This window comes from Lepus europaeus, chromosome 1, assembly GCF_033115175.1.
Source record: "Lepus europaeus isolate LE1 chromosome 1, mLepTim1.pri, whole genome shotgun sequence".
NCBI classification, from domain to species: Eukaryota; Metazoa; Chordata; class Mammalia; order Lagomorpha; family Leporidae; genus Lepus; species Lepus europaeus.
The window spans coordinates 145241698-145267362 of record NC_084827.1 but is presented as its reverse complement, the minus strand read 5'-3'; the positions used below and the strand labels follow the sequence as shown (position 1 = coordinate 145267362).

Below are 25665 nucleotides of genomic sequence, written 5' to 3'. Positions count from 1 at the left end.
GCTGGAGCGGAGGTGGGGCAGGGACCTCTCAATAACCCGAGACATTGGTGGGGAAAGACAGAACGAGGCCTGCGGTCCCACGGGAAAAAGTGCACCAGGTTGAATGGAGGAGAGAAAAAAAGTGAATAAATAGGGGGAACCGGCAGGGTCACTAGCCTCTCTCTCCACTCACCTTACAAAGACGAGCAAGACAAAGAGCAGACGCCATTTTACATATATAAAACAAACTCAGTAACCTAGGCAACCCAGTGAGCTGTGTGGAATTACTTCCCAACTGAGTCTAAAAAAAAAAAAGAGAGAGCAAGCGAGCAAGCCAGAGAACAATCTGGGTGAGTCACCTTGGGCACACCCTTAATCCTGAAGAACCAAACAGAGCTCTCTGGCCACACCCATCATAGCCTCTAAGGATCCATCAAAAGCAGACAGTCCACTTAATCTAGAGTCATAGTATAATGAGAAAAAACACCACAGCAAAGGAAACAAAGAACACCTCCAAGATGCCAAACAAAAGTAGAAACCAAGGTACCAAGAGCAAGGAAGACACTATGATGCAACCAAATGAAAAACACACCCCAATTCAAGATTATGAAGATGATGAGATGGAAGAAATGCAAGAATAAGATCTCAAAAAACTGATTAAAACATTAAGAAGTTCTTAAAAACAAATGCTTGAACTACGGAAATCCTTAATGGACAAGATAGAAAATCTCTCTCGCGAAAATGAAATATTAAGGAGGAATCAAAATGAAATGAAACAACTAGTAGAACAAGAAACTGTGATAGTGACAAGAAACCATAATGAATGAAGACTTCAATAGATCAAATGACAAACACATTAGAGAGCCTTAAAAACAGAATGGGTGAAGCAGAAGAGAGAATATCGGACCTAGAAGACAGAGAAAGGAAAGGAAACAGGCAAACCAAAGAAAAGAAGAGGAAATTAGAAATCTAAAAAATATTGTTTGGAATCTATAGGATACTATTAAAAAACCTAACATTTGGGTTCTAGGAGTTCCTGAAGGCATGGAGAGGGAGAAAGGATTAGAAGGCCTTTTTAGTGAGATACTAGCAGATGGGCTGATTGGGTTAAGGAACAAAACCCATCTATTTGCTGCTTACAAGAAACACATCTTTCTAACAAAGATGCACACAGACTGAAAGTGAAAGGCTGGAAAAGATATACCATGCCAACAGAAATGAAAAAAGAGCAGGCATAGCCATCTTAATATCAGATAACATAAATTTTACCACAAAAACTATTACGAGAGACAAAGAGGGGCACTATATAATGATTAAGGGATCCATTCAACAGGAAGATACAACGATTATCAATGCATATGCACCTAATTACAGGGCACTGGTTTATTTAAAAGACTTGTTAAGGGACTTAAAGGGAGACTTAGACCCCAATACAATAATACTGGGGGACTTCAATACTCCAACTCAGAGATAGACAGATCAATAGGACAGAAGATCAACAAGGAGACAGTAGATTTAAATGACACTATAGCTCAAATGGACCTAACAGATATCTACAGAACATCAGAGAAATGCAAATCAAAACCACAATGAGGTTTCACCTCACCCCTGTGAGAATGGCTCACATTCAGAAATCTACCAACAACAGATGCTGGAGAGGATATGGGGAAAAAGGGACACTAACCCACTGTTGGTGGGAATGCAAACTGGTTAAGCCACTATGGAAGTCAGTCTGAAGATTCCTCAGAAACCTGAACATAAGCCTACCATACAACCCAGCCATCCCACTCCTTGGAATTTACCCAAAGGAAATTAAATTGGCTAATAAAAAAGCCATCTGCACATTAATGTTTATTGCAGCTCAATTCACAATAGCTAAGACCTGGAACCAACCCAAATGCCCATCAACAGTAGACTGGATAAAGAAATTATGGGACATGTACTCTATAGAATACTATACAGCAGTCAAAAACAATGAAATCCAGTCATTTGCAACAAGATGGAGGAATCTGGAAATCATCATGCTGAGTGATATGCCAGTCCCAAAGAGACAAATATTATTTGTTTTCCCTGATTGGTGACAACTAACTGAGCGCTAAAGTGGAAACCTGTGGAAGTGAATGGACACTATGAGAAACAGTAACTTGATCATCTCTTGTGCTGACTGTTGTTGTGCAATGTAATGCTTTGTCCATTTTTTTGTTCTAGTACTAGTGGTTGAACTCTGTAATGAATACACAATTATTCTTAGGTGTTTAAATTTTAACTAAAAAGTGATCCCTGTTAAATATAAGAATGAGAAAAAGAGAGGGAGGAGATGTACAATTTGGGACATGCTCAATTGGACTTGCCCCAAATGATGGAATTAGAAACATGCCAGGGAATTCAAATACAATCCCATCAAGGTGGCATGTACCAATGCCGTCTCACTAGTCCATGTGATCAATTTCAGTACACAATTGATCATACTGATAGGTCTAAGAGTCATAGGGATCACACAAACAATCTAGTGTCTGCTAATACTAACTGATAAAATCAAAAAGGGATAGAACGATCCAAAATGGGAAGTGGGAGACACAGCAGACTCATAGAATGGCAGATGTCCTAAATAGCACTCTGGCCTTAGAATCAGCCCTTAAAGCATTCGGATCTGGCTGAAGAGCCTATGAGAGTATTTTAGGCATGGAAAGCCAAGACACTCTGGAAAAAAAAAAAGAAGACCTAAATGAAAGATCTCAGTGAGATCCCAGTGGAAAGAACAGGGCCATTAAAGAAGGAGGTACCTTTCTCTGAAGGGAGGAGAGAACTTCCACTTTGACTATGACCCTGTCAGAATAAGATCGAAGTCGGTGAACCCTAATGGCTTCCATAACCTTGGCAGCTCATGACTAGAGCCTGGGGAGATTACTGATGCCATAAACAAGAGTGTCAAATTGTTAAATCAACATCAAGAGTCACTGTGTAATTAGTCCCATGTGAGATCTGTCCTTAATGTGTTGTCCAATGTGAAGTAATGCTATAACTAGTACTAAAACAGTATTTTTACACTTTGTGTTTCTGTGTGGGTGCAAACTGATGAAATCTTTACTTAGCATATACTGAATCGATCTTCTATATATAAAGATAATTGAAAATGAAAAAAAAAACTTGGTGTAAATTGGAAATTGCATAGAAAATTAATCAATTTTTTAAAAAAATATCATGTAGGATCTCTGTCTTTAATGTGCTGTACAATGTTATTTAATGCTATAACTAGTACTCCAACAGTATTTTTCACTTTGTGTTGCTATGTGAGGGCAAACGGTTGAAATCTTTACTTTATATACACTAAACTGATCTTCTGTATATAAAGAGAATTGAAAATGAATCTTGATGTGAATGGAAGGGAAGAGAGAGTGGGAAAGGGGAGGGTTGCAGGTGGGAGGGAAGTTATGGGGGGGGGAAGCCATTGTAACCCATAAGCTGTACTTTGGAAATTTATATTCATTAAATAAAAGCTTTAAAAATGATATCTTAACAAACTGAGAGAATTAATTGCAAGCATAACTATAACAAGAAATTTGAACAAAAATCATTACAGGGGAATAACATGAACAAAATGGCAAGTAGGAAGCTCTGTGCTTTTGCTGCCAAGAAACATTGAAAATAACCAGAAGCTATCTGAATCAACTTTTTTTAAAACTTTTATTTAATGAAATAAATTTCCAAAGTACAGCTTATGGATTACAATGGCTTTTTCTCCCCCATAACTTCCCTCCCACCCGCAACCCTCCACTTTCCCGCCCTCTCTCCCCTTCCATTCACATCAAGATTCATTTTCAATTCTCTTTATATATAGAAGATCAGTTTAGTATATATTAAGTAAAGATTTCAACAGTTTGCACCCACACAGAAACACAAAGTGAAACATACTGTTGGAGTACTAGTTATAGCATTAAATCACAATGAACAGCACATTAAGGCCAGAGATCCCACATGAGGAGCAAGTGCACAGTGACTCCTGTTGTTGACCCAACAAATTGACAATCTAGTTTATGGCGCCAGTAACCATCCTAGCCTCCCGTCATGAGTTGCCAAGGCTATGGAAGCCTTCTGAGTTCGCCGACTCTGATAATATTTAGACAAGTTCATAGTCAAAGTGGAAGTTCTCTCCTCCCTTCAGAGAAAGGCGGCACCTCCCTCTTTTTTTTTTTAAGGGAAAGGGTTTATTGGGGAACACCCAACAGACCGGAAAGCTAATTCCAGCCAAGACTGGGAGAAAAGTCACTCATCTTTTAAAGGTAGAGGGGTTTTTCTGTAGAGAAATTTTGAACAATTATACAGCATTAAGTGGGGAAGAGGACCATCAGTACACACAGGTTGGGAGTAGAGCCATTGGTGGTAGAGTAGAGGTTATGATTACGAAGGAATGAGGCCCAAGTGTGCTAGACAGGGTCTAGAACAAAGGACAGAGTCATTATTAGAGGAGCTAAGAAAGGTGCTGTCTAAGCTACAAGTAATTTTTCTGATTGAGAGGCAAATAGAACCTGACAGAAGGGGCTTGATAATAATCTGGTGGGCTTTAGGCTTTGTAAAGTTAAGAGGCCCAGACCTATCTATCTCTTCACATGGGGTAAATCCTAAGGGAGGTGTGAACCTCCTGGGGGAAGGCACCCTGTTGACTTTCATTACTTAGCTGGCCTGGGAGGAGAGCTGGCCAGGTAAAGGCAGGTGGCATCTCTAACAAGAAATTTACAGTTCTGCCTGCAATGTTGCTGACCCTACGTGGCCGTCCCCTCAGCTGCAGTGGTCACTTTGGAAGTTGGGCTGAGTGAAGGGCTTTTCAGCTTAGAGCCAATAAGATCTGTGGCTCTGACCTGGGCATCCTTCGACTCCAGGGCAGGTCCATTTCCAGTGATCCAACTCTTGGCTGGCAGAGCTGCCAGGGCTCTTCACAAGCTGACTTCTGCTGAAGCCCAGGCTTACCACATTGAAAGCCACTGCAGTGGACTGGCCTGTTGGGTCTCCTTGAGGGCAGATCACTGTACAGAACAGCCATTAATAGGCCTGCCACCCATTGCTTCTGATGCCTAGCTTTCTTTTCCTCCTGGTTTGTGTTAAAGCAGACCAGAGGATGCAAGTCAAGGGAGTGCCCAAGTCCCATCTCTAATCTTCGGTGGCCTAAACTACAAGTCTATAGTCATAGGCATGTTCTGTAGTAGTTTTTCTAAGGTAGACAATGCCCATGAGGAAAATTATATTCTCACTTTAAAACTTTCTTTCCCTTTTGTCTGAAAGGGAGGTTTTTTTCTACTTACTATTTACTTCACTGATGGTGAAGTAAATCTAGCTATGAGATTATAATTTAAGCTCTTATTTTGGCTATGCTATTACAGAAAAATGTTAGCCATCTCTTTTATAAGGTCTAAAGATTAAATTGTGCATCCTACAGGTTCCTTCATAATAGAATTAGTTTCCTACCTTGAAGAGAATAGAGAAATGAAAGAACAAGTTGGGCTTAGAATAGAGAAATGAGGGAGCAAGTCCTAGATCGCTTGCTGACAATAGCAATATCACATGAAAACTTAGCAAACAGTTTCTCAACCATTAGATAACAACTTAATGAATCAACTTTTTAAAAAAAGTTTTATTATATCTGTTTGAAAGGCAGAGTTCAGAGAGAGGTGGTAAGAGATCGATCTTCTACCTGCTGGTTCACTCTGCAGATGACCACATCAGCCAGGGCTGGGCCAGGCCAACACCAAGAGCCAGTAGTTTTATCTGGGTCTCTCACATTGGTATGGAGGCCCAAGGATTTGAGCCATCTTCTGTTTTTCCCAAGTTTTCCCTAGCTGGATCGGAAGTAGAACATCTGGGACTTGAACCAGTGTTGATATGAGATGCCAGCATCGCAAGTGGCATCTTAACCGGTTATGCCACAACATCAGCCCCTGAATCAATTTTGTAGAGACTCTGGAAAACAATCAAAGGTTTATACAAAATGAACAATCACCCAGTTGAGGAATGATGGATGGATGGATGGATGGATGGATGGATGGAAAGGAAGGAGGGAGGGAGGGAGGGAGAAGGAAGAAGGGAGCGAAGGAAGGAAAAAGAAAGAAGAAGGAAGGGATAAGGAAAATCATCTTTTAAAAATGGGAAAATTTCATGGTATTTATTCACTGTTGCTCCTCTCTCCCAAGTATAATAGACCTCTTATTTTTGAGCAGTGGAAGCCCACTTCTGAAATTTCCTCATAGAACTAGAGGGAGGCATGACAGGCCTTATTTACAAATTGTTCTGTCTATTCTAACTTGGCTGGAGGATAGCCAAAAGACTGACTTGCTTGTTTCTAGCACAATTTGGAAGGTAGGGTGGGGAAACAGTGGGACTGGTTATAGAAGCTATGAAGAAAGTACAATCCCACAGATAACTGGGTCAACAGATTCAAATGATGATACACAATAGATAATGTAAGATCCAGAGGAGTTAGTTTTTTGTTCACAAATTCAATCTCTTCATTATAAATCTATTATAATCTACTCATTATAAGTCTATTCAGAATGTTTATTCCTTCTTGAGTCAATTTTGGTAGTTTGGCTCTTTTGACAGATTTGTCTATTTCATCTAAGTTATCCAATTTGTTGGTGTGCTAATGTTCACAATATTTTGATTTCTGTAAAATATCTTATTTTCATTTTTTACTTCCAATTTTATTCAAATTAATAATTTGAAGCTTTTTCCTTAGTCTAGTTAAAGACTTATTAATTTTGTTGATTGTTTCAAGGAACCAACTTATGAATTGGTTGATATTCTCTGTTGTCTTTCTATATTTTATTTTCCTCTACTATAATCTATATTAATTCCTTCTGTTAGTCTTTATTTTGTTTTTCTTATTCTGATGCCTTAAGATATACAGTTTATTGTTATTATCAGATCTTTCTATTATTGTAAATACTTTCTCAGGCCGGTGCAGTGGCTCACTAGGCTAATCATCCACCTGTGGTGCCGGCACACCGGGTTCTAGTCCTGGTCGGGGCGCCAGATTCTGTCCTGGTTGCTCCTCTTCCAGTTCAGCTTTCTGCTGTGGCCCAGGAGGGCAGTGGAGGATGGCCCGAGTCCTTGGGCCCTGCACCCGCATGGGAGACCAGGAGGAAGCACCTGGCTCTTGGCTTCAGATTGGTTCAGTGCGCCGGCCAAAACACACTGGCCATATCGGCCACTTGAGGGGTGAACCAGTGGAAAAGAAAGACCTTTCCCTCAGTCTCTCTCTCTCTCACTGTCTAACTCCGCCTGTCAAAAAAAAAGTTCTTTCTCAGCCATTCAGCCATGACCTTGTCTGTGTATACAAACGCTATTGTGTTTTGTGTTAAGGTTATATCCTGCCACTTTACCAAACTCTTTTATGAGTTCCAATAGTCTCAGTGGAGTTTTTTGGATCCCCTATATAAAGGATCATGTCATCTGCAAATAGGGATAGTTTGATTTCCTCCTTTCCAATGTGTATCCCTTTGATTTCTTTTTCTTGCCTAATGGCTCTGGCTAAAAATTCTAGTATTATATTAAATAGCAATAGTGAGAGTGGACATCCTTGTCTGGTTCTGGATCTTAGAGAAAATGCTTCAGGTTTGCCCCATTCAATAGGATGCTGGCCGTGGGTTTGTCATAGATTGCCTTGATTGTGTTGAGGAATGTTCCTTCTATACACACTTTGCTTAAGGTTTTCAACATAAAATGGTGTTGAATTTTGTCAAATGCTTTTTCTGCATCTATTGAGATAATCATATGTTTTTTATTCTTCAGTTTGTTAATGTAGTGTATCACATTGATTGATTTGCAAATATTGGCCCATTCCTGCATACCAGGAATAAGTCCCACTTGGTCTGGGTAAATGATCTTTCTAATGTGTTATTAGATTCAATTGGCTAATATTTTGTTGAGGATTTTTGCATCTGTGTTCATCAGGGATATTGATCTATAGTTCTCTTTCTCTGTTGCATCTATTTCTGGCTTAGGAATTAATGTGATGCAGACTTCATAGAGTTTGGGAGGTTTCCGTCCCTTTTGTTTGTTTAGAATATCTTGAGAAGAATTGGAATTAGTTCTTCTTTAAATGTCTGGTAGAATTCAGCAGTGAATCCATCTGTCCTGAGCTTTTCTTTGTTGGGAGGGTTTTTATATTGATTCAATTTCCATCTTGGTTATTGGTCTGATTAGGTTTTCTATGTCTTCATGATTCAATTTTGTAAATTGTATGTGTCTAGGAATCTGTCCATTTCTTCAAGGTTTGCCATTTTGTTGGCATACAGTTCTTTGTAGTAAACCCTGATGATTCTTTTTATTTCTGTGTTATCTGTTGTTACATTTCCTTTTTTGTCTCTGATATTAATGATTTGGGTCTTCTCCTTTTTTTTGGTTACTTACACCATTGGTATATCAATTTTGTTGATTTTTTTCAAAAGCAATTCTTCATTTCACTAATTTTATTTGTTCTCTAATTTTAATTATTTCTTTCCTCCTCCAAATTTCAGTTTTGTTTGTTTCTTCTGTAATTTTAATTATTTATTTCCCCCTCCAAATTTTGGATTTGATCTGTTATTGTTTCTCTAGGTCCTTGAGATGCATTGATAACTGATTCATTTGGTTCCTTTCCAATTTCTTGACATACGCATAGATTGCTATAAACTTTCCTCTTAACACTGCTTTTGCTGTACCCTGTAAGTTTGATATGTTGTATTGTCATCGTCATTTGTTTTCAGAAATTTTTTTATTTATCTTTTGATTTCTTCTGTGACCCATTGTTCATTGAGGAGTATATTGTTCCATCTCCATGTGTTTGCATATGTTCTAGAGATTCTGGAGTTGTTGATTCCAGCTTCATTCCATTGTGGTCAGTGATGATGCATGGTATGATTTCCATTTTTCTTAATTTGCTGAGACTTACTTTATGGCCTAGCATGTGGTCTGTCCTAGAGAAAGTTCCATGGACTGATAAAAAGAATGTGTATCTGCAGCTATCACATGAATGGTTCTGTGGATATCAAGTCCATTTGGTCCATAGTGTCTATTAGCTCTGTGTTTCTTTTGATTTTCTGTCTAGTTGATCTTTCCATTGAGAAAGGTGGATTGTTGAAGTCCCCCATTAATCTTATAATTGAATCTATGTTTCCCCTTAGGCCCTTTAACATTTGTTTTACATATCCAGGCACCCTGACACTGGGTGCATATTATTTATTAAAGTCACATCTTCCTGTTGAATTGAATGCTTAATTGTTACATAGTGCTCTTCTTTATCTCTTTTAACAGTTTTTGTCTTAAAGTCTATTTTGTCTGATATTAGGATGGCTACACCAGCTCTTTTATTTTGTTTTATATACATGGAATATATTTTTCCATCCTTTCACTTTCAGTCTGTGGGTATCTTTGTTGGTGAGATGTGTTTCTTATAGGGAACAAATAGATAGGTTTGGTTTTTTAAATTCATTTGCCACACTTTATCTCTTAATTGAAGAATTTAGGCCATTTACATTCAAGGTTATTATTGATAAGTAACGACTTGGCCCTGCCATTTTTCAGTAAATATTCCTATTGCTTACTTTGGATTTACTTTGTACTTTTACTGGCAGATTTTCTGCCTTCACATTCTTTCATAATGATTATTGTCTTTCTGTGTTTCTGTGTGTAGCACCTCCTTAAGCATCTTTTGTAAGGCTGGACTAATGATGACAAGTTAAATTTCTATTTGTTATGGAAGCTCTTTATTTCACCTTCATTCATACATGAGAGCTTTGCAGGGTACAGTATTTTGCATTGACAGTTCTTTTATTTTTCTCTCTTAAGACTTGGGCTATGTCTCTATTCTCTTTATAGCCTGTGGGGTTTCGGATGGGAAATCAGCTGTGAGTCTAATTGAAGATCCTCTTCAAGTAATCTGGCATTTTTCTCGTGCACATTTTAGAATATTTTCTTTATGTTTTACTGTGGAAAATGACTACGATATGTTGTGTTGAAGATCTTTTCTGGTCATGTCTATTAAGAGTTCCATGTACTTCCTGTATTTGGACATCCCTTTCCTTCAAATTAGGGAAGTTTTCTGTAATTATTTCACTGAGTAGGCTTTCTAATCTATTCTGTCTTTCATACCTTCAGGAACTCCTATTAACCATATGTTTGGTCATTTGATAGCATCCCATAAATCTCTAACACTGGGGCTGGTGCTGTGGGGAAGTGGGCTAATGCTCTGGCCTGAAGTGCTGGCATCCCATATGGGCACCGGTTCTAGTCCCCGGCTGCTCCTCTTCCAGTCCAGCTCTCTGCTATGGCCTGGGAAAGAAGCAGAAGATGGCCCAAGTGCTTGGGCCCCTGCACTCATGTTGGAGATCTGGAAGAAGCTCCTGGCTCTTGGCTTCAGATTGGCGCAGCTCCGGCCATTGTGGCCATCTGGGGAGTGAACCATCGGGTGGAAGACTTCTCTCTCTTCCTCTCCTCTCTGTGTGTAACTCTGACTTTAAAATAAATAAATAAATCTTTAAAAAATCTCTAACACTGTTTTTAATTTTTCTAGTTTCTTAGTTTTTTTGGACTGACTGAAAAATGCCCAAAGATATGTCTTCTAGCTCAGCTATTTTTTCTTCTGCCTCATGAAGTCTGTTTTAAGGGTTTCTACCATATTTTTTGACATATTGAATCCTTCATTTCTAATAGTTCACTTTAGTTTCTCTTCAGAATTTCAACTTAATGAGAGAATTTTTCATTCATGTCATTAATTCATGAATTAGCCTCTCATTGCTTCTGAGTAATCCTTTGATTAATATTTTAAATTCTGTTCCAGGCATTTCATCAATCTCTTCATTTACACATTCTAATATTGAAGTGTTGTGGTGTTGTTTGGGACAGTCATATTCTCTTCCTTATTCTTGGTTCTTGAATTTCTGCATTTATTTTTAGACATTTTTGGAGATACCCATTGGTTTTATCTTCTGATGACTTTTGTCTTTGAACTGTGCCTCTGTGACTTAGTGGAGCATCTGCTCTTTCAATGAACATCCAGAATTGTGTGCTGGATGTGACCAGGGAGCTCTTGTCAGTGCCAGTGCTCCAGTGTAGGGTGAGTATCCAGAATGAGCAGCCAGGACCCAAACCAGAGTCCAAATGAGATGACAGTGCTGCACGTGGCATCTTTACCTACTATACCACAGTGCCAGCCCCTGATGATATTAATTCTTCAATCCATGAATGTGGAAGATCTTTCCATTTTTTTTGTGTGTGTTTCCTCTATTTCCTTAATTTTTTTTTGACAGGCAGAGTTAGAGAGAAAGGTCTTCCTTTTCCATTGGTTCACTCCCCAAGTGGCCACTATGGTCGGCACATTGCAGCTGGCACGCTGCACCGATCCAAAGCCAGGAGCCAGGTGCTTCTCCTGGTCTCCCATGCGGGTGCAGGGCCCAAGCACTTGGGCCATCCTCCACTGCCCTCCCAGGCTACAGCAGAGAGCTAGACTGGAAGAGGAGCAACCGGGACAGAATCCGGAGCCCCAACCAGGACTAGAACCCGAGGTGCCCGTGCCACAGGCAGAGGATTAGCCTAGCAAGCCGCGGCACTGGCCCTTTTCTTAATGTTTTATAATTTTCTTTGTAGAGATCTTTCATGTCTTTAGTTAAATTAACCCGAGGTATTTATTTTTTTAGTTGCTATTCTGATCTTGCAAGTTCTTTCTCAAGCATTGCTTTGATTGTATATACAAATGATGTTGGCTTTTGTGTGTTGGTTGTTATATACTGCAACTTCACCAAATTCTCATGATTTTCAGTTATCTCAATGGAGTCTTTTGGTTCCCCTATGTATAGTATCATGTCATCTGCAAAGAGGGATAATTTGACTTCCTTTTTTCCAATTTGTATCCCTTTGATTTCTTTTCCTTTCCTAATGGCTGTGGCTAAAACTTCCAAAACCATACTGAACAGTGAAGGCAAGAGTGAACATCCTTGCCTGGTTCTGGATCTTAGTCCAAATGCTTCCAGCTTTTCACTATTCAATATGATGCTAGCTGGGTCTGTCATATATTGCCTTGGATGTGTTGAGGTATGTTCCTTGTATATCCAATTTGCATTAGGTTTTTATCATCAAATGATGTTGTATTTTATCAAAAAGTCTCTCCACTTCTATTGAGATAATATGATTTTTATTCTTCAATTTGTTAATGTGTCATGTTGATTTGCATCTATTGAGTGGTCCATATATCCCAGGGATAAATCCACTTGGTCCAAATGGATGATCTTTTTGATGTGTTGTTGGATTCTGTTAGCTAGTATTATGTTGAGGATTTTGCATCTACATTCATCAGGGATGTTGGTCTATAGTTCTCTTTCTTTGTTGTATTTTTGTTTTGTTTTGTTTTTAAATTAACGTGATACTGGCCTCATAGAAGGAGTTTGGGAGGATTTTCTCCCTTTTGATTGCATTGAATAGTTTCAGAAATATTGCAGTCAGTTCTCTAAGCATCTATTTGAACTCAGCAGTGAAACAATGCATTTCAAGGACCTAGAAAAACAAGACAAACCAAACCCAAAATTAATAGGAGGGAAGAAAAATAAAAATTAGGAAAGGTGTAAACAAAGTTGAAATTAAAAAAATGAAAAAGATAAGTGAACTGAATAGCTGATTTTTTGGGGAAAAAATTGATAAACGATTGGCCCAACTAACCAAAATAAAAAGAGAGAGGGACCAAATCAATGGAATCAGTGAGGACAACGATGTTACAATGGATATAACAGAAAGAAAAAGAATCACAAAGTTACTACAGACAACTATATGCCAACAAATTGGAAAATCTAGAAGAAGCAGATAGACTTCTGGACATATACAATTTACCAAAACTAAGACACAAGGACATAGAAAAGTGAAATTGACCAATAACGAAGATGGAGATTGCATCAGTAATAACGGCCCTCTCAACATGCCTCTGTGATTCTATACTTGTTCTATGCACTTTGATTTTGCAAGTATTCTTTAGGCACTTTTAAGTATTCATTTGGTGATGATAGTTTGAGAATCATTGAAAACACTATCTCAATTTGATATCAACTGCTAATTATTATCTAAAAGTATTTCACAAGCTTTAAAAATCAGATTACATTTGTTCTGACAATTCTATTTGATTTCTACTTTTGTTTCTGCTTGATGTTATGTGCATTATTTTGATTTACAAGTCAATAGAGTAAATTTTACAATATCAGGGAAGCTAATACGATACATATGTATATATACATTTTTCTTTACTAATTGACAGAGTAAAAGGTATTAGTTATGACAGAAACACTTAGGTTTTAAGTAGTTGAAAGAATAAAATTATTTTGGGAAATATATATAGTCTAAAATTAAAATTTCTCTTTCTATAAGGTGGCTTTTTCACCAAAAGAAAACAATTCACCATTTTTCAGGCCACTATATAGAGAATTCACACCAGATTATCAGGTGAGTCCTAAGTAATTCTATCTCAATATTAATTATACTTAATTACTAGGTTTCTCCAATACTTTATAAGATTCAGTGATTCCAAAACCAAGTTAGTTATTAGAAATGCCTGACTAGCTTTAAGCAATACTTATTCTCAGTTCCTACCTCCAACCAGTGGATTTCAGTTGAGAATGGAAGCCTGGAATCTGTATTTCTAAAAAAAAAAAAAATCCAAGAGGGTTCATAATCTGTCATGTGACTATTAACTGCAATTTAGAAACCAATTATAATTGCTAAAAAGTACTTTGAACTATTAAGTTGAAATAAAATTTTTAAAAATTTGACTATTTCAGATTTTACTTCCTTCAATTGCTAATGTAGAAGTAGTATGAACAAAGGGTTTGGAAAGAAGATTTCAATTTTGAAAGTTGTCTCAGTGATAGCATAACCCGGTCCCAGAACTACAAAACTACCTCTGTATGTTATACTAAGGTTTCACTGTAACCAGAGTTTTTTTCGTGTTATTCTGAGTCATCAAAAAGCAATACCCTGTTGTAACATGTTAACCACTGAGGTAGAGAGCCTCATCATTGTTGAAACTCCCTGATTAAAAACTAAGGATATATATCTCTAAGTCAGTCTTTAAATATTTGTGATATTTCAAATGGTGTGTATGTGTGTATACAAGCATATGTATGCACACACACTTGCATTAAAAATTGTTACATTGACACTTTAATGCTAAATATTTAAATGGGCAAAACTTAGATCCTAATGTTAGCTACTGTCTAAACAAATATAATTAACACTGGGAATAGAGTTGTTAAAATAATTTATTAATTCGTTTAAAAATATTCCAGTTAGCAAAAAGCACTTGGGTACAAAATAATATCAGAATGAGGGATTTGAAACACTGGCATTCACGTTTTATTTTTAATCCCAATTTTAAATATTTTAAAATGAATTGAAATTGGTGTTCTCCCTTTGTAGTGGATAGGAAAATGAATAGATGAAGTGACAGATTGCTCAAAAAATTAACTAGAATTTATTATAAATTGAAAATAAATGTTACAGATATTATTTTTTTCAATTTCAGAAATTCCACTTGGGCAGTTTTGATCCTTTTCTAAGGAATATAAACAACAAAATGTCAGACAGAATAAAGAAAGACAAATATATATACAAAAGTAGAAGCCTTTTGTATGCAGAAGAGATAGAACTTGAAGACCAAGACCCTCCTTATCCAACATGTTCACAACTTGCAGAACCTACTGTGACATCCTGGGCTCATGACCCTGGCGTCACAATGAAGACTTTAAACCCTGAGGATAAGGTAGCTCCTGATCCTACTGTCAACTCAGTAAAGACTTTAGACACTAAGGATAAATTAGTCCATGATCCTGGTATCATCAGAGTGAAGGCTTTAGACAATAAAAATAAGCCAAGGGAAACACTTCCAAATGTATTTTTGCCAAGCTTCAAAAGAGAATCTTCAGTGACTGAAAATGTAAATAAGGGTCACATCTCAAAGTCATTAAGTCCCACTTCCCATATAGAAAAATTAAGACAATCAATGGTACTCAAGTCAGTTTTAAGTAAAAATCTCCAAGAGCTTTCAGACAAACTATTTTCTAAGCCACAAGTTCCTGTAAACCCAGAAGCAATAAAGAAAAGTAGTTCTTCACATCTGAGCTTTCACAATGAACCAGCAAGTAGCATAGAAGACCCAGTATTTGAAAAAATCCAAGATTTACACAGCTGGCTTTCAGAAAAAGACATTTTAAATTCAAAGTCTCTTTTAAGTCAGGTAATTAAAAATGTTTCTACGGATTTTCTTTCAGAAGATGGACCAGGAAAATCTCCAGAGGTAGCAGAATCTGTCTCCGAAAAATACTTGGAGGCTGATGAAATAGATTTTCCGATGACAAAAAAGAGTAGTTTCAAAAAGAAACATTTAATAAGTGAAGTATCAAGCTGCAAATCAAGTTTCCATGGTTCTGTGCCTGACTGTGTGATAAAGCAAATATTCACGGCCCCAATGTCACGTTTGGAGATGGGAGTGACAGAATCAAGTGAGGCAGACATGAACTTGCAGGACCAGCTTCCCACGCGGTGGGGCGGAAGCTTATCTTCACATGTTCTGGTTCACTATGGGGAAGAAAATGATGAAATAGAGTTGCCACAGTCCAAATCCGCGGTCAGTCAGATAATACAAGCATTTCCTATAGAGACTCTTTTAGAATCTGGGCTAATCAAAGTGATAGAATTAGATAAAGAATACCAGAGGAGTTCCTTGCTGGATACAGCGGCAGCCTCTCGAGAAGAGCCAGAGTATTCCACAGCGGGTTTTACAGAAATCAAAAGCACAGCAGAACCTCTTTCAAGGCAGAACACACCCACCATTCCCAAGGAAACTGCTTTTTCCAGTAGAGTTGGATTGCTAGAGGAAGATCCAAAGATGCCCCCACAGCATTCAGCATTTCATTTAAGACCAGAGAAGAAACCAGTTTTGCCAAGTAACGGTCACCGGCTTGACAGAGAAGAAAACGATCTCAGTTCGATTTTAGAAAACTTGAGTAACTCCATAATGAGCAAGCTGGACGACTCCGACGCTGTGATGCTGAAATCCTTCCTGAGAAGCATCCTGAAAGCCTTTTTCACACACAATCAGTCAGAAGTGAGAAGACAGCCAGAAAAAGAATTAGAAAGACTAATCAAAAATGATTTTCCAAGCTTTACAGAACATCTTGAAGAAACCCCGGGGAATCTGAAAAAGGCAGACACGTTACACAGAAAACCTGTTTTGAATGCAAGACTGCGTGTGTTCCTAGAAGAACTCTCAGAGACGGAAGTGAAAAATTTAAAGTCTGAATTAAGTAAACAGATCCAGCATTACCTTGTAGAGAGACTGTCAGAAGCAGGCCATATTGCCAAGGAGGACCTACCAAAAATCTATCAAAATTTGTATTTGATGAATGAGAAAGCAGACCTAAAAGCACAAAACGACTTCCAGGAGAAATACTCAGAAACTGTAAGACAAATCATGTCTTTTGTAAATAATTTTAATCATCACTTCATAGATAAGCATTTAGAAATAAAGCTAAGATCCTTTCTAAATGAAATTCTCCAAAATTACTTCCTAAAAAATCTTTCAGAGAGCAGCTTATTTAGGGAGACAGAATCTGAAGCCATACACAACAACATAGCTTCTCTAAGAACTAAAAGTGCTCCCCTATCCTATCCTGAATTAGGACAAGAGATTACAAGTGGGAGTTTCGGTAGAAGGCTTGAAATAAACATGAAATATCCCTTAAATAAATCTCTACAAAAATACCTTCTCGCTTTATCAGAAAATGAATTATTAAGTCTGAAAGCGGATTTAAGCAAACACTTTCAGAGCCTTTTTATAGAAAAACTTTCAAAAGCAGGACTGGTGACAGAAAGGCAGTTGGAGGGGATCAACCATCATTTACGTTTGCTGAATTCTAGTTCCACACCATTAAAATGCATAAAGTCAGCTTTACCTGTTAGAGACGACAACCACTTGATGGCGGAGCATTCAGAAAAGGAAAACAAATATTCAAAAACTGTGCCAAAAAACACTCTGCAAAAGACTCCTAAGGATCAATGTGTAGAAACAAAGTTGATCAGAAGGGAAGACAATGATTATTTTTTCCTACACAATTTAAAGGAAAATCCAGCAACCATCAAGGAAGATAAAAGTTACTACCCAAGAGAGGAGGCTAAAACATTAAGTTTAGTAAAAATACAGCCCTCTTCCAACAAAAACATCCAGGCAATTGCACTAAACAAGTCACCAGAAAGACTTACAGATATGTTGCTCAAGAAACCCAGAAAAGAGCATGGTTCTGTGCAGTTTCCTCAGGCTGAACAGTCTCTCTGTAAAACAGAGCATCAAGACCCATATGGTTGGGGTAGTAAATCCAAAGTGACTCAGTCAAAAGCTTGCTTTGACATGACACTGAAAATGAAGCCGCTTGAGAAAAAAGAGCATATTAACATTTATAAACTGACTGTTCAGGAGAGACCTAAAGCAGTATTGTCACCGTACCCGAGAATTCCTAATTCCAAAATACCAAGAGAAGATGAAAAACACTTAGACAGACTCACTTTCCCTTCTTGGCAGACAAACACGTTAGGCTATTTCAATTCAGAGACTGGGGAAAAACCAAAACAAGAACAGTACTGTCAGAGATTAAAAGGAAATAACAACAACAACAAGAGACACGTAGTGACATTTGCGCAGTATAGTCAAGAAATACAAAGTCTTTATTTAAGCCCAAATGAAATCTGTGACGAAAAATATGCCAGGATTCCTGAATCACAATCCTTTAAGATTATAGAAGACAGGGAAGACTCAAGGTCGTCCTTCTTCCCTGAAGTCCTGAAGAGAGAAAATCTGAAACTCAAGGTCCGAAAAGAAAGGGACTATGCCGCCAAACCAAAGAAGTCATTTAACAAGGTAGTCAGGATGCTGCCAAGCGCACTGCCCACCACGAGGAGTCATCTGCGGAAGTCCGTTCCAAGAACGCTACTTCACTGGACTGCAAGAAGAACTATACATGTAATAATGCTTTGCTAAGTCTTCTACCGCATTTGCCAAAGTTCTATAACTTACTTTAGGGTATACAAGGAGACTTCAAATATTTTGTGAAAAATGGAATTAAAAGCTAAGTTTATTTTACTGCAAACATTTTTTGAAATTTCAGCATAAAGCTTTTTTTTTTTTTTGGTAATATGCATTTCCATGACCTTTTCAAGTGCTCCTCATATGTATGGATTTAAAAATATTTTTGCACAAAAATAAACTTACCTGTTTTTAAAATATATACACACACACACACACACACATATATATATACATACATATGTATGTGTATATATATATATATATATATATATATATAGAGAGAGAGAGAGAGAGAGAGAGAGAGAATCCACACATACATCTTACACTCCCCCAGATGCCCACAATGGCTGGGACTGGACTAAAGCTGGGAGCTGAGAACTCAATCCATGTCTCCCACATGGGTGGCAGGAGCCCAAGTACTTGAGCCTCACTTGCTGCCTCCCAGGGTCTAGCTGGATTCAGGAGTGGTTAGGACTCAAACACAGTCACTCCAATAGGTTACAGATGTTAGACCAAACATCTGCCCTGACTTCTCTTTTAATTCCATTTTCCACCAACTATTGAAGTACTCTCATATGTCTACATGTTGTAACCTTAAGGGTCCCCAGCCATTGAAATCTCCAACTTTCAAATTTTTTCCGAAATTTAAGTATCAATTTGCCAGACTCAAAGTACAACCACAAAATCAGGGAGACTGTTTAAACCCTTAGTGATGGTGTATGAGATAGATAAAGGGCTCCCTCTCTGCATGGGAATAGAAAAAGGGATGCTTTCTGCTGGGCGTATCCTCCAGGTTGGCACAGCCTACAGCAGGGCGCCCGGCCCTGCCTATGGAAAATGAGCTGCATGGTCGCCCTGATTAATACCAGCCAGGGGCAGTTGGCGAGCCACAACCTGCACAGCCTCTAGCAGTGGCCATCTCCTGGGGAAGCAGAGACTTTTCTTCTCACAGGGTACAAGTATACTTGTTTAATTTTTTTCAGATAGCTTAATCATCTGTGTTTTAGTAAACAAATATGAAACTCTCAATGTGTGCCTGTCATCCTACTAAGGATTACTGATGTGAAAAATTTACAGCCTATTGAATTATGAATTACACAGTTTTAGTCTAGCCTCAAATCTTTTTCTTTCACCACCACCCCATGGCTATTTCACATGCTGAGAAACTTGGGAAATCAAACCTATTTTAATATTAACATAAAATAATTGGAAAGATAAATCTACTAGACTTTATACCAACTATTTTTTCTTTAAAAATTTATTTATTTATTTGAGAGAGAGAAGGAGAGAGAGAGATCTTCCATTCATTGGTTCACTTCCCAAATGGCCACAATGGCCATGGCTGGGCCAGTTTGAAGCCAGGAGCTTCTTCTGGGTCTCCCATATGGGGAGGGGCCCAAATATTCGAGCCATCTTCTGCTGCCTTTGCCGGGCCATTGGGCAGCTGGATTGGAAGTGGAGAAGCCAGGACGCAAACAGGCACCTATATGAGATACCAGCATTGCAGCGTCCTAACCTATACTGCAGACGCCAGCCCTATACAAACTATCCTGAAGCAAAGTTAAACTCGAGTGGAAGGGACTTATCTTACTTTTCTGGACCATTGCCCAGTTAGTGTATATGACAGGCACCACCCACCATTGGGAAAACTCATGTAAGTTCTAAGACATACTAAATTGATAATTTAATTGTGTAATTCTACCATGAAAGTGAGAATAAACCTGATGTAAGAATAGTTGCTTGGGATTTGTTTTCCACAATGCAAGTTTTTAGTTTTATAGTAGCAAGATAAATATTATATACTTAAATGTGGTATATAATACATAGTTAAATATTACATTATATAGTAGCAGGGCAAATATTAGCATAGGTTGTCCTCTCAATTTTGAGTTTTCTAATATCTAAATTCAGTAACTTGGCACTGAGCAAATGATTATGTGTGTACATATATATTAGGAAACGGAAACAATATGGGTTCATTGCTTTTGGAGAGGAAAAACTTTCTGAAGTTCCTTTAGACAAGTGGACTCTTTCATTAATGTCACTTTTCAAATGAAGTAAGAAAATTGTATTTAAGTTAAATGGTACCAAATCATATAGGATCTCATGTCCTTATCCTGAGAATGGGCAAGGGAGGTAGAGTTATCTTTATTTCTCCCTGTTGAACCAAGTGCCCCCAAACTTTTCTTTGGTAAAGCTGACAACAGAGAACTCAATCTGGGTCTCCCACATGGGTGGCAGGGACCCAGGTACTTGAGTCATCATCTGATGCCTTCAGGTTGCACATTCGCAGGAAGCTGGGACTGGGAGCAGAGCCAGAGCTGGGACCTGGGCACTCCATTTTGGGTGTGGGTGTTCCAAGAGGCATCTTTACCATGTGCCAGATGCCTGCCCAAGCATAGTTTTTAAGGAAGGATCTAATGAGAAGCATTGAAGGTAGGGTCTCAGTCTAGAGAAACTGTCAGTGCCTTCATTCTTTGTCTTAGAAATTTTAGCCCTCATAAATTTAAAGTGTACTTTTTGTACTTTTTTAAGAAACCTAACTTACCAAGCTGATCTTTTATTTTAACATTTAGGATTGTTCAGATAAATTTGAGGATTTACCTGTGACCTCTTTAAAGCATCTTACAAAAACAAAATCAAGAGCAAGGCTTTTAGGAAAGAGCCCAGATGATAGCCATAATCAGGCAAAACACTCCGCAAGACCATACACCGCTCCAGAGCACTACAAACGGCGAGAAAACCACACTGCAAGATTCGGAGGTCCTCGAATGGTTTCAGCAGGCTTAGTTCATATAAATGATACAACCATAGATTATGAAATACGTAAAATGCATCCCCCCAAAAAATTAAAGGAGGATATTGAAAAATGTTCGCTTATTTGTGATATTATCCAAATGCTAAACAGTTCAAAATGACACGTGAGACCAAATATCAGAATATCATTTCTCCATCGGCAAAATGGTTTGGAGCTCTGTATGTAAATGTGATAGAAGTCAGCAATTTCATCTTGTTAGAACCATTTTGTTTTGATTAAAATGAAAAATGAACACATTTTATGTAAACGTGTTTTTGTCTATAACCTTCAGAAACAAACCCAGAAATATGCTGTTTAGTTGCATTTTGTTTCCCTGCTCCGCCCCTCTCTCACTGTTCCTGTTTCTCTGATTTTCCACCCTTTGCTGGAAACCAGTCCCCTCCACCCAGTTTGCAGTTACCTGTGTTTAGATTTTTGTTATGAATAAATTTTTACTCTTCAGCTCGTTATCTTTGTAGATTTAACAGTCTGCAATTCTCTGGGCCTAAAGAATGTTTGTTTGTTTATTTATTTATTGACAGGCAGAGTTAGAGAGAGAGAGAGAGACAGAGAGAAAGGTCTTCCTTCCATTGGTTCACCACCCAAATGGCTGCCATGGCTGGCGCAGTGCACCCATCTGAAGGCAAGAGCCAGGTGCTTCCTCCTGGTCTCTTATGCGGGTGCAGGGCCCAAGCACTTGGGCCATCCTCCACTGCACTCCCGGGCCACAGCAGAGAGCTGGACTGGAAGCCCTGATCGCGACTAGAACCCGGGGTACCAGCGCTGCAGGCAGAGGATTAGCCTAGTGAGCCACAATGCCGGCCCATTTATTATTAATTTTAACTTCACTTGATATTGCCTGTTTTTACACTTACAATTAAAAGTAGTAACAGATTTAATCCTGAACCATCTCCTCCCCTGGAATAACTTTCTTTTTTTTTTTTTTTTTTTAAGATTTATTATTTACTTGAAAGTCAGAGTTACACAGAGAGAGAAGGAGAGGCAGAGAGAGAGAGAGGTCTTCCATCTGATGGTTCACTCCCCAGTTGGCAGCAACGGCTGGAACTGCACCGATCCAAAGCCAGGAGCCTGAAACTTCTTCTGAGTCTCCCATGCAGGTGCAGGGGCCCAAGCAGTTGGGCCATCTTCTACTGCTTTCCCAGGCCTTAGCAGAGAGCTGGATCAGAAGTGGAACAGCCAGGATTAGAACCGGCACCTATATGGGATGCCGGCGCTTCAGGCCAGGGTGTTAACCCACTGTGCCACAGTGCGGGCCCCTGGAATAACTTTCTAACTCACTTGAAAAACTGCGAACAGTCACCCAACTCAGGAAACTGCGTAAAATAGAATGTATCTAACTGCATCAACATAGGATTCAACTCAGAGACTTCCAAGAATTGGTTTCATTTCTATACAATATTTACAGTATTTGGATCTTGTTAAATTTTGGTCTACTCTTAACAAGCAAAAACTTCAATATACAGAATTTTTTCAGTTTCAAATTTTCTACCATAATTCAGAAAGACCAGGAGGGACTTGGCCAGTAGGAAACAATTCTTGGTCATTTGTCCAGTGTTGCAGTTTGGGGTAATAGTAACTTTTACAGGAACCAAGACTTTCCAGTGATCCTCAAAGCGCTCATCGTAGATGATGGTCCCAGAATTACAATGGATGGACTTAAGAGTTTTTGACTTCATGATGGTGTTGAAGCACTATCCTTTTAGTAGAAACTAAGTCAGATTTTGAATTGTGGTCTTTTCTGAGGTTAACAGTGGATACACTATAAGATCTTCTCTGTGACAGTCGGGCAGCAGCAGTAGGCATACTTCCAGCCAGCCATGTGATCACAAGGGTGAACCATGGATACTCTGCAATGTACAGTGTTGCTAAGCTGTGATGCCTGGTAGATTAGGTGTAGTCATTCACTTACAGTGGATTTATTACAGGTAACCCAACGGGTGCAAGGGGCAGCAGCAGGAAGGGTATAACCAGAGCCTTGAAGCCAGACAATAAGGAAGATACAGCCACTGCCAGGGATAACAGAAGATGCCAGGGAGTGGGGCACAGGGTGAGAGACATCACATTTTCTCTTTCTCCTCCTGCTCTCTGATCCTCTGCTGTCGCCTCCCAGGAAACGCAAGAATGAGGGTGCAAGGGAAATGTAACTCCTGCAGAAACTGAACAGGGAAGCTGGAGAAATGGATTTGATAGCTATTAGACAATGAACTGACACACTTAGGAGGAAAACCATTGCTTTGGCTGGCGGTAAAGGGAAGAAATCCCACATCTCATTAAAATTTTAATAGCAATATTGTGACACACAATGAATTCTGCTATGGAAATCTCTTAAATTTTCAAGTTGTTTTTTCAACTCATATAGTTTATTCAAGAATTCCTTAAATATCTATTAAACATTTACATCACGCCACTTTTGTTAACCACTGGAAATATACTAGGGAATAAGGCAAGTAGTCAAGGGTCTATTGGGTACACAAGCATAGAAGTAATTAGAATTGCATGCGTGCTTTTGGGGAAAAGTGCTAGGAAAGCTTATAGGAGGACATTTTGGTTAAAATGATTGGGCTAGTTTGAGCTTTCTGAAAGCATACAGCAAGATGAAATTAGAAACATGTGGTATTCAGAATGGCCCCCAAGCATGTCCACATCCCAATCCCAGGAACCTGCAGTTGTCACCTTATATGGTAAAAGGGACTTTGTGACCGTGATGAAATTAAGAGTCATGGGGGCTTATCTGGGTGGGCACAATATAATCACAAGGGTCAGGGTCGGAGAAGGAGACGTGAGCATAGAAGCAGAAGTTGGACTAATGCTGTGCCATGAGGGGAAGGAACGCAGGGCACCTCTTGACGTGCCAAAAGCAATTGTCTCCTACAGTCCGGCCACCAAAAGGAACGTAGCCCTGCCACCCATTTAAAATCCAGAACTGTAAGGATACACTTGCATTGTTTTAAGCCATTGTTTGCAGTAATTTATCACATTAGGAGGCTAATACCACCTGCAAAATAGTTTTGTTTTTTCAATGGGGCAAAGGGGTAGCCTAAGAGAACAAATGGGGAGAGATTTGGAGAGGCTGGGAGAGCTGCCAACCATGCTGTGGGTCTGAGCACTGTGAGAAGGAAGGTAGAATAGGAAGTATCTTACACCATGGTGTCACTCTCATTTCATCACGGTCCATGGGGAGAATGCCAGTGGAAGCCATTCGTCACGAGAGCTGCTGTCTCCCAGGAACAAGCCTGACTTGCCATCCCTTCTGCCAGGGTTAGGGAGGACAGAGGCAGGGATGGCAGGCAGAACAATGCCCCCCAAAGATGCCTACATCCTAATTCCCAGAACCTGCTGGTATGCTCAGTTACATAGCTAAGGGGAAGTAAGGCTGTTAAGTGACTGTAGACAAGGAGGGTATCCTGGATTAGTTGGCTGTGCCCAATATGATCAAAAAGGCTCATAAAAAGTAAAGAGGGAATGGGAAGAAAGAACCAGGGAGATGGCAATATGAGCACACAGCCCCAGTGCTGGACTGGAGCACCATGGGCTGAGGAGGTGCATAGCCTTGGAATCCTGGGAAGGGCAGGGCCATGGATTGTCCTCCGGAGCCCCCAGAGGAACGCAGCCCTGCCAGCACCGTGGTCTTACCCTTGTGAGACCCATTTCAGACTTCTGGACTACAAATCCATGAATTGACAATTTGGTGTTGCGTTCAGTCACTGAAGTTTGTGGCAGTGTTACACCAGCCGTGCAAAGCTAATACAGCAAGGGAGGCACCTATGGCACAAAGTCTATGGCAGCGCTCACAGGCTCAGGCTCGCAGTCTGTCACAGTGCCCACCGGCACGGGTGATTTTATGCATCCACTCTGCTGGGCTTCAGGGCACTCGGCTATTCGGTTGAACGCTGTTCTGGGTGTTTCAGTGTGAAGGAGCTTCTGGAAAACTTTCAAGAGGTAGACTGAGTAAAGCAGATTGCCCTCCTGGTGTGGGGAGAGTCCGTCCACTCAGTCGAAGACTTGAACAGAACAAAAAGGCTCACCCGCCCTCAAGTCAGAATTTCCCCCGCTGACTGGGTTTGAACTTTTCCCTGCCTTTGGACACAAATTAACAAATCAACTCTTAGATCTTGGGCCTGAAGCCCTTTGGACTCTAACTGCACCAGCAGCCCTCCTGGGTCTCCCCCAGACCTTGGGATGGGTCAGCCTGCACAGCTGTGTGGCCAGCTGCTTACAGGAAATCTGTTTGTGCACACATTGGACTTAATAAGCCCCAGCCAGAGATGTGAGAGGCCCTGTTTCATGGCTTCCAAGGTGGGCTCGTCTTGCCGTGGGGAAATAGTGCAGGTGGAGCTTTGTTCCAGGCTTGACCACTGCAGCTGCTCCGAGGGCCTCACTCAGTCCCCTTCCTCTTCTCCATCACTATCCATTCTAAACTCACCTTCACTTTTCACCTCGGCAGGTCTTCATGGCTGCCCTGGCAGAGCAACCCAAACCTTCATTCTTGAGGAGGTCTAGCCCATGAACATGAAAAGGACGGTGCCTTCAATTGCCCATTAATTTGTAGACTGCCCTTTTGGTTTAAAGACATGTGAAGAAGACTGTACAGTTAAGAAAGTCAGTTGACATAGGTTCCAGTGTAGCACAGTTCACCCCACATGCCCTTTTTGAGACATGGCCTCTCTCTTTGGCTAACAAGGAAATATCATAAAGACCTGCACTCTCTGTGTTGTAACCCCACAAGAGCAATAATCATATAAAGGATCCGCACACACAGGCCTTCATTGAATCAAGTACCCAG

The 25665-nt window shown here is 39.5% G+C and overlaps 1 protein-coding gene across 1 annotated transcript in view; it reads left to right on the top strand.

Annotated features, from left to right (window-relative positions):
• C2CD6 (C2 calcium dependent domain containing 6) overlaps nt 1-20982 on the top strand; it is a 203402-nt gene extending 182420 nt beyond the window's left edge. Inside the window, exons 21-24 of the mRNA XM_062196818.1 lie at nt 13357-13442; nt 14488-14803; nt 14855-17998; nt 20641-20982. Coding sequence (XP_062052802.1) covers nt 13357-13442; nt 14488-14803; nt 14855-17998; nt 20641-20982 — 3888 coding nt within the window. The remainder of the gene's footprint in view (nt 1-13356; nt 13443-14487; nt 14804-14854; nt 17999-20640) is intronic.
• Nucleotides 20983-25665: the final 4683 nt, after the last annotated feature.